The sequence below is a fragment of the Dipodomys merriami genome, unplaced genomic scaffold (assembly GCF_024711535.1).
Source record: "Dipodomys merriami isolate MVZ:Mamm:240054 unplaced genomic scaffold, mDipMer1.0.p SCAF_271, whole genome shotgun sequence".
NCBI lineage: Eukaryota > Metazoa > Chordata > Mammalia > Rodentia > Heteromyidae > Dipodomys > Dipodomys merriami.
Genome location: NW_027204171.1, coordinates 1,236,817 through 1,245,959, shown reverse-complemented (window position 1 = coordinate 1,245,959; position 9,143 = coordinate 1,236,817). Strand labels below are relative to the sequence as shown.

The following is a 9,143-nucleotide window of genomic DNA, read 5'->3' as shown; positions in this document are numbered from 1 at the left end:
ACAATTACATGGGCAGGATAATGCGTACATTTCTTACCAAGCATTGCAGCCTCCTCCTTTGTTTACCCTTCACATCTCTTCCCAGCCTCCCCCCTCCCCCTCTCCCCATCCTGACTTTCTAAGTTGTATTTGTTTTATCTTGGCTTTGTGTTATTTTTATTACCTGGCTCAGTGTTGGCTCTAATTTGTTATCTATGGATCCTGTGTAAGAATAAATATGTTCTTAACTAAATGATGACTTGAAAGACTGTGTAGCCCATGCTTAGTCCCTATATTTTAGAGTTGTTTGGCTAGAACATTAAACAGAAGCCAGGCGCTGGTGGCTCACGCCTGTCACCCCAGCTAATCAGGGGGGCTGAGATCTAAAGATCCTGCTTTGAAGCCAGCCTGGTAGGAGAGTCTGTTAAGATTCTTATTTCCACCAAAAAGCCAGAAATAGAGCTGTGGCTCAAGTGATAGAGCACTAGCCTTGAGAAAACAAAAACAAAAACAAAAACCTCAGGGACAGCGCCCAGGCCCTGACTTCAACCTCTAGTAACGGCCCAAAATAAATAAATACAGACAGACACACATAGAAACACACATACTCGGACTTAAAAAAGAAAAAAATTTAAGCTGCAATACCTCCTTAGAGTGAGAGCAAAATAGGAAAAGGAACACCATCATTTAAAAGTCTCAAGAGTTAAAAAAAACAAACTAGTTTTATTAAACGCTCAAGTCTCAAAATTACAAATCTTTTAAAATTATTTGAAATAGAAAAATAGTAAACCTCCATCCCGACCGCCCACAAGCTGGCGCTGCACAAGCCTCAAGCCCAATAAAGTCTACCACATGTAAAAAGTAGAGGGAGGAGGAGGGCGGAGGAGGAGGGAGGAGGAGAGGCAAGGAGGGAGGAGGAGGTGGGAAGAGGGGGGAGGGACCACACTGCCCCAGCCACTGAGCACAGTACAGAGCCCCCTGGTGTGGGAATGAAGACAGAACGGGGGGGCCCCCAGAAGCACACAGGAAGGGGCGGGGATGCAGCTCGGTGGTAACAGGGCCTGCCCAGCATGCCCTGGGTCCTGGGTTCCAGCACAGAAGGGGCAGAGAGGGAACTGCCCAGGCATCCCAAGAGCCTGACACAGACATGTGTGATCTGTACCAAGTTACAGGCACTGGGGGGGCCCAGCAAGTCCCAGAGAACAGATCAACTATGGAGCCAGGGCCGGGGCCTCTCTCCCGGGGCCTCTCTCCCCAGGCCTCTCTCCCCAGGCCTCTCTCCCGGGGCCTCTCTCCCCAGGCCTCTCTCCCGGGGCCTCTCTCCCGGGGCCTCTCTCCCAGGGCCTCTCTCCCAGGGCCTCTCCCCCCAGGCCTCTCTCCGCCAGGCGGCCTCAGGAGTCATTAGGGAGCCCGAACAGCTTCACCGTCCCGGCCTCCCGGCTGCTGTCGTACTTGCCATCTTTGTCGTCGCAGGCAAACGCCAGCAGGGGCCTTTTGGGGTGCCAGGCCACGGTGAAGGTTGGGGACTCACACTGCACCTCCCAGAGCTTGTCCCCTAGAGAAAGCAACGGCAGAGGAGGAAACAAGTCCCTGTTAAGAGCAAGCACCACGGCTCGGTGGCCACCATCCATCACAGGCCCAGCCCAGAAACCTCCCTTCCCCTCCCTCCTCCATGTTCAACCTCCCTTGCTTTGTTGGTTTGGGTGCCAGGCCTGAATGCTCACCCTAAGGCTTTTTTTCTTGTTTTTCTTCCTCCAGGCTGGCCCTTGACCACTTGAGCCACACCTCTACTTCTGGCTTTTTTGCTAATTAGAGACTTTTCAGCCCTGGCTGGCTTCAAACCGTGATCCTCAGATCTCAGCCTCCTGAGGAGGTAGGGTGACAGGCGGGAGCCACCGGCACCTGGTTTTTCAACTTTTCTTGTTTTTTGAACAAAAGCTGAGTAGCTGGGATTACAGACTTGAGCCACCAGTGCCCAACTTAAAAGCAAAAATCTTGGTAACATGCCTTTTGGACAGAAAGATTTGATTTTGGCTTTGGGTGGTTCTGGAGATTACACTCGGGAACTTTGCGCTTGCTGGAAAGCATTCTACCACTTGAGCACGCTCCCAGCCTGCTTTGCTTTTATTTATTTTTTTTTTTTTTTGCCTGAGCCAGCCTTGACTGCAATCCTATTTACACTTTCTCCATAGCTGGGATGACAGGCACACTGGAGCATGTCCAGCTTAAGGGTTGATATGGGGTCTCTAGAACTTTTGTCCAGACTGGCTTTGAACTTCAGTCTTCCCAATGTCCACTTCCCGAGTAACTAGGATTACAGATGAGCCACCATGCCCAGTAAAGGACTTGAAATGTTTAGATGAGCTGGGCGCTAGCCGCTCTCACCTATAATCCTAGCTACTCAGGAGGCTGCGATTTGAGGATCGTGGTTCGAAGCCAGCCTGGGCAGGAAAGTCCATGAGACTCATCTCCAATGAACCACCAGAAAACCGGAAGTGGCGCTGTGGCTCAAGTGGTAGAGCGCTCGCCTTGAGCTGAAGAGCTGAAGGACAGCGCCCAGGCCCAGAGTTCAAGCCCCATGACCGACAAAAAACAAAACAAAACGTTTAGATGGCTGAAAGTGGCCAATGCTTTCCTTTCCCTTGTCTCCATTTAAACATCTCTTGGTAGCGGAAGAACGAAGTGAATCTTAAGTGACTCTTTCCTGACCCCCGCTCTCACCTTACCCGGCCCTGGGTCAGCCCCTGGGCGAGGCAGGGAGACTCAGAGCCCCGAGGCCCAGCGCCAGGATGAAGGGAGGGAGGTCACCCACATACCCGTCTCCACCTCGGCTATATCGATGAAATGGTCCTCGGACGCCGACGCCAGCATCTTCCCATCGTGGCTGAAACTCAGGGTCCTCACGGGCCAGTCCAGCCTGAAACCCGAGGGAGGGGCGTCAGGACCCCGCGGGCGGCGGGAGGGGCGGGAAAGGCCCACACCGGCCCTCACCTGGAGAAGCAGCGCACGCACACCAGCTCGTCCACGTCCCAGAGGCTCACCAGGGCGTCCGCGCTGCCCGTGGCGAAGTACCGGCCCGTGGGGTCGAACTTGATGCAGATGCAGTTGGAAGGGTGGGCGTTGATGGACTGCACCGGCTTCAGCTCCGGGTAGCTGAGAAATAACACCGACGACTTAATGAGAGATGAGACAAGGCAGGAAGCACCGAGTGAAGACAAACACTCAGCCGTGGGTCTCCTTATGGAGGAAAAGAACTACACAACTTGTGTGTGGAGATGAGAGGGGGAAAAACTGGGAGCAAGGGAAGGGGTGACGTTGTTCAAAACGAAATGTACTCCTACTGGGAAAGTGGCTCAGTGGTGGAATGCTCGCCTAGCATGCATGAGGCCCTGGGTTCGATTCCTCAGTACCACCTACACAGCAAAAGCCAGACGTGGTGCTATGGCTCAGGTGGTAGAGTGCTAGCCTTGAGCAAAAGAAATTCAAGGACAAGAGCCCAGGCCCTGAGTTCAAGCCCCACACTAGCACACACAAAAAGAAAAAGAAATGAAATGTACTCTTTACCTAACTTATGTAGCTGTAACCCTCTGCACATCATGTTTATATTAACAATTAAAAAAAAAAGATGGCGACACCACAACCGTAACTCGTTTCGTTTTCTGGGATGAACCGAGAGTCTGAACTGCAAACTGACAAGACAAGATGCAAGCTAGAAAACTACTGGGCGCAAGAAAATTACATCATCCCCAAATGACAGCTCTGCAGGCCAAGAGACAATGCATGGTGCACTAATGGGACAGAGCAACAATACAGGGACAGAAGTCGGCGCCCATCAGCATGGACATCTGGATGTGAGCTGGGATAAACAGTCCACAGGTCCAGAAGGAAGTACTCAAGTCCTAACCACAGAAAGTACAGGTTCTTTACAAGCCACAGATGGCCAAAGGCAAAAGGCCAGAAGTGGCTCAAGTGGCAGAGCAGAAAAAGGCTAATAAGCAAGCGTGCTAAGGCCCTGAGTTCTAAAAGCAAGATGCAACAACTCCTTGGAATTTCCATGAGAACTGAAGTCAAAGATACAGAGGACTCAGTGGCATATCTAGCTCAAAGATGCCCGATGAAAGAGAAGACCTTTTTTTTTTTTTTGGTCGTGGGCCTGGGCGCTGTCCCTCAGCTCTTCAGCTCAAGGCGAGCGCTCTACCATTGAGCCACAGCCCCACTTCCTGTTTTCTGGTGGTTCATGGGAGATCAGAGTCTCTTGGACGTTCCTGCCCAGGCTGGCTTTGAGCCACGATCCTTGGATCTCAGCTTCCTGAGAAGGTAGGATCACAGGTGTGAACCACCAGTGCCCAGCTAAGGAGGCCTTTTTGATGACCATTTATCTGTGAAGTCCTTTCAGGGAGGGTTCCTGGCTAACCCCCACAGACCCTGGGCTGGTGCGGGAGCCCCACCCTCACCTGAGGATGTTGATACAGCCATTGCCGTTGGTCAGGAAGAACATGTTGTTGTCATTATTCCAGGAGATCTCGTTCACCTCGAACTTGAACTGCTCCTCTGCTTTGGAGCGGTGCGTCTTGGCGTCGATGAAGGTGACCACGTCGTCCTTGTTACCCACGGCGATGGTCTGCCCGTCAGGACTCCAGCAGATGTTAATGTTTTCCCCTGGGGAGCCAGACGCAGGGTTTAGTGGTAGAGTGCTCGCCTAGCACGCACGAAGCCCTGGGTTCAATTCCTCAGTACCACATCGACAGAAAAAGCCAGGAGTGGTGCTGTGGCTCAAGTGGTAAGAGCACCACCCTGGAGCAAAAAAAAAAAAAAGCTAAGATAGCAAAAGCTGAGTTCAAGGAAAAAAAAAAAAATCAAAAAGCCAGAAGTGGCACTATGGCTCAAGTGGTAGAGTGCTAGCCTTGAGTTGAAGAGCTGAGGGACAGCGCCCAGGCCCAGAGTTCAGGCCTCATGACTGGACCCAAAAAAAAAAAAAAAATCAAGCCCAGTACCAGCAGCAAGAATAAACAAGTAAATACCTGGAGAGATCTCCCAAGTTTTTAGTGAAGCATGGTTATCTGGCAATTTTCTTTCCCTAAGACACATAAAATATTGGCACGTCTTCCAATCAAAGACATCTTCGAATCAATGACTATCAGTGATCTCATGGCTGGCAGGATAGGGATAATATCCAGCAAGAACAGCCAATAAATGTGATACAAAGCTTTCTCATCATGCCAGGCTCCGGTGGCTCACGCCTGTCATCCTACTCAGGAGGCTGAGATCTGAGGATCGCAGTTCAAAGCCAGCCCAGGGCAGGAAAGTCCATGAGACTCTTATCTCCAATGAACCACCAGAAAACCGGAAGTGGTGCTGTGGCTCAAGTGGTAGAGCGCTCACTTTGAGCTGAAGAGCTGAGGGACAGCGCCCAGGCCCAGAGTTCAAGCCCCACCACCGACCAAAAAGAAAAAGCCTTTCTCATTGTTTCTTTCCAGATCACCAAACCCTCCACGCTGCCCCCATTCTAACCTATCAGAACTTCTCCACGCCTTTGTAGGAGCCCCCCCACACCCCCATCCCCCCGCCCTTTTTTTTTTCCAGTGCCAGTACTGGGCTTGTGTTCAGGCCCTGGGTGCTGTCCCTGAGCTTTTTCAAAGCTCAAGGCTGGCGCACTACCGCCTGAACCACAGCTCCACTTCCAGCTTTTTGGTAGTTAATTGCAGATAAGAGTCTCCTGAAGTTTCCTGCCAGGTCTGGCTTTACACTGCAAATCCTCAGATCTCAGCCTCCTGAGTAGCTGGGATTACAGGTGTGAACCTGACTCTCATCTTCACTTATGCTAAGACCCATCCCCCTTTCTCCTCACATTCAGTCAGGGTCTCTGGACCTCACATCCGGTGAGTGGCTGTTCACCTCAGGCCCTGTTTGAACCGTCACCTTTTGTGTTCACGGTGGCAATGCATTTCGTGGTCCTCACATCCCAGATGCGAATGGTCTTATCCCCAGAGGCAGTGACGAACAGGTCGGGATTACTGGGGTGCCAGCAGAGCTGGTCCACACTGTCGCCATGGCCCCGGTAGTTGTTCTCTTTGACCTTAAAGAGCACAACGCAGGCATCAATCCACACGGCGGAGGCCCCTGCTCCACTACAATCCCAGCATGGAACACCTGGCTAATTCCCAACAACACACAGCCCTCCCAGGTCCCTTCTCCCAAACTCCCTGCCAGATGCCTCCAAGGCCTCCCCCCTGAACCCCAGCTTCTTACCCTCCTGCCCTCCCTGGCCTCCCTCTTTCCTGACTTTCCCCCATTACCCTCCCACCAACATCCCAACCGGCCTCCCAGTTCCCAAAGAGCGCCCGGTCCTGTTCAGAGAAGGCACAGGGACTCCATGAGCCAGAGACTTTGACTATGATCATTCCAGTCTTTAAGTCGTTGTACAAAGGGGTTTCAACCCAACAAGCCAGTTTGTGAGTACAAAGCATCTTCATCCATGTCACTGTGTCACGCACGGTTCTGGGCACTACTGGCTCCCCTGGACCTCACACACCTCCCCTACCCATGCTCCCTTACCATCTGGCTCACCCCGCTTCTCAGCATGCTCAGGCCAGTCCACCACACCTCCCTCCTCCCTACCCACCCCTTCCCCTCCACCACACCTCCCTCCTCCCTACCCACCCCTTCCCCTCCACACCTCCCTCCTCCCGACCCACCCCTTCCCCTCCACCACACCTCCCTCCTCCCTACCCACCCCTTCCCCTCCACCACACCTCCCTCCTCCCCACCCACCCCTTCCCCTCCACCACACCTCCCTCCTCCCCACCCACCCCTTCCCCCCACCACACCTCCCTCCTCCCCACCCACCCCTTCCCCCCCACCACACCTCCTTCCTCCCTACCCACCCCTTCCCCTCCACCACACCTCCTTCCTCCCTACCCACCCCTTCCCCCCCACCACACCTCCCCCTTAACCCACCCTCACCACTCCAACCCCCTTCCCTCCTCCTGTCCCTCCCCTTACCCCTGCCTCTCACAACTTCCCTCCCCCATATGCCCTCCCCTTCCCCTACTCTTATTCCTCTCCCACATGCCCCCTCCTTTTGCCCCCTCCTCTCCTCACGCCCCTCCCCTTGCCTCTGACCCCTCTCCCAAAGAACCCCTCTACCTCTGGCCCCTCCCCTCCCACCCTCCCTGCCACACCTCCTCTCCCCCTCTAGCCCCTCCCCTCCTTCCACCCCTCCCTCACACGGCCCCTCCTGCTCATGCTCCTCCCCTTCCTCTAGTCTCCCCTCACACCCTCCCCCTCTAGACCCAACCCGCCCCCCTCACATCTGGCCCCGCCCCTTCCTTTCACACCGCCCCTCTGGCCCCTACCCCCTCACACCGCCCCTCTGGCCCCACCCCTTCCCCTCACACCGCCCCTCTGGCCCCTCCCCTCTGGTCCCGCCCCTCCCCTCCGGCCCCGCCCCTTCCCCCTCACACCGCCCCTCTGGCCCCGCCCCTTCCCCCTCACACCGACCCTCTGGCCCCTCCCCTCCCCTCTGGCCCCGCCCCTCCTCTCCGGCCCCGCCCCTTTCCCCCTCACACCGACCCTCTGGCCCTGCCCCTCCCTCTGGCCCCGCCCCTTCCGCCTCACATTGCCCCTCTGGCCCCGCCCTGCCCCCTCTGGCCCCTCCCCTCTGGCCCCGCCCCTCCCCTTCCTCTCACACCGTCCCCTCTGGCCCCGCCCCTCCCCCTGGCCCCGCCCCTCCCCTTCCTCTCACACCGTCCCCTCTGGCCCCGCCCCTCCCCCTGGCCCCGCCCCTCCCCTTCCTCTCACACCGTCCCCTCTGGCCCCGCCCCTCCCCTTCCTCTCACACCGTCCCCTCTGGCCCCTCCCCTCCCCTCTGGCCCCGCCCCTCCCTCCGGCCCCGCCCCTTCCACCTCACATTGCCCCTCTGGCCCCGCCCTTCCCCTCTGGCCCCGCCCCTCCCCTTCCTCTCACACCGTCCCCTCTGGCCCCTCCCCTCCCCTCTGGCCCCGCCCCTCCCTCCGGCCCCGCCCCTTCCGCCTCACATTGCCCCTCTGGCCCCGCCCTTCCCCTCTGGCCCCGCCCCTCCCCTTCCTCTCACACCGTCCCCGCTGGCCCCGCCCCTCCCCGCGGGCCCCGCCCTCCCCGCTGGCCCCGCCCCTGGCCCCGCCCCCGGCCGGCCGGTTCCCGCTCACCAGCCGGTCCTTCTCCAGCAGGAAGACGCTGGCCGTCTTGTCGAAGGAGCCCGAGGCCAGGCGGCGGCCGTCGCAGCTCCAGGCCACCGAGTGCACCTTGGCGCTGTGCGCGGGGAACTCGCGCGTCTTGCTGTGGCCGCGGAACAGCTCCTGCATGCCCAGCACGTAGCGCGACGGGCCGCCGCTCACCGCGCTCCAGGCGGCCAGCGAGCCGGGGCCGCTCGGGCCCAGCGCCGAGGGCCCCACGGCCGCCGCCGGCGCCGCCATGCCGACCTCCCGGTGGACTGCGCGGCCGCCCGCCAGGGTCAGTCCGTCCCGGCGCCGCGCTGGGAGCCGCCGCCGTTGCCTCCGCCTCCGCCTCCGCCTGCACGGCCGCCGCCGCCGCCGCTGCGCAGGCGCGACCCCGCCGCGCCTTCCGCGGACGCACGCGCGCTTGGGGCCCGTCCCGAGGGACTACAAATCCCGGCATGCAGCGCGCGCGCGCCTGGGCCCATTCAAATAGTAAAGCATGTGCTTCTGACCTGCTTCAAGTGGATGTCTGGGGCCTGTGTGTGTGTGTGTGTGTGTGTGTGTGTGTGTGTGTCTGTCTGTCTGTCTGTCTGTGTCTGTCTGTCTGTCTGTGTCTGTGTGTGTCTGTCTCTGTGTGTGTGTCTGTCTCTGTGTGTGTGTCTTATCTGTGTGTGTCTGTCTGTCTTCTGTCTGTGTCTGTGTGTGTGTGTCTGTCTGTGTCTCTGTGTGTCTGTCTATCTGTCTGTCTGTGTCTGTGTGTGTGTGAGTCTGTCTGTGTCTCTGTGTGTCTGTGTGTCTGTCTGTCTGTCTGTCTGTCTGTCTGTGTCTGTGTGTGTATGAGTCTGTGTCTCTGTGTGTCTGTGAGTCTGTCTGTCTGTCTGTCTGTCTCTGTGTCTGTGTGTGTGCCAGTTCTGGGGCCTGAACTCAGGGCCTGGGCTCTGGCCTTGAGCCTTTTTTTCTTTTGCTAAA

General features: G+C 57.0%; 1 protein-coding gene across 2 annotated transcripts; it reads right to left on the bottom strand.

The window, feature by feature from the left end:
• Positions 1–682: 682 nt before the first annotated feature.
• On the bottom strand, positions 683–8,525 carry Thoc3 (THO complex subunit 3). 2 transcript variants are annotated; one of them, XM_070036532.1, is made up of 6 exons: positions 8,166–8,524; positions 5,899–6,055; positions 4,434–4,638; positions 2,971–3,132; positions 2,796–2,896; positions 683–1,534 (listed from the first exon to the last, which is right to left on the bottom strand). In XM_070036532.1, the coding sequence occupies exons 1-6, from the start codon at positions 8,430–8,432 to the stop codon at positions 1,371–1,373; spliced, it is 1,056 nt and encodes a 351-aa protein (XP_069892633.1). In that variant the 5' UTR covers positions 8,433–8,524; the 3' UTR covers positions 683–1,370. The 2 variants fall into 2 exon arrangements, with proteins under 2 accessions (XP_069892633.1, XP_069892634.1); XM_070036533.1 differs by having other exon boundaries at positions 1,410–1,534; positions 3,021–3,132; positions 8,166–8,525.
• Positions 8,526–9,143: the final 618 nt, after the last annotated feature.

What these genes read in the sequence shown, in the direction of transcription:
- Thoc3 (XM_070036532.1), bottom strand. Translation starts at nt 8,432, where the DNA reads ATGGCGGCGCCGGCGGCGGCCGTGGGGCCCTCGGCGCTGGGCCCGAGC. An exon ending in TGCTGGAGAAGGACCGGCTG is followed by an intron (nt 6,056 to 8,165) that starts GTGAGCGGGAAC and finishes GTGCTCTTTAAG; the next exon opens with GTCAAAGAGAACAACTACCG. An exon ending in TGCCACCGTGAACACAAAAG is followed by an intron (nt 4,639 to 5,898) that starts GTGACGGTTCAA and finishes CTGGCTCCCCAG; the next exon opens with GGGAAAACATTAACATCTGC.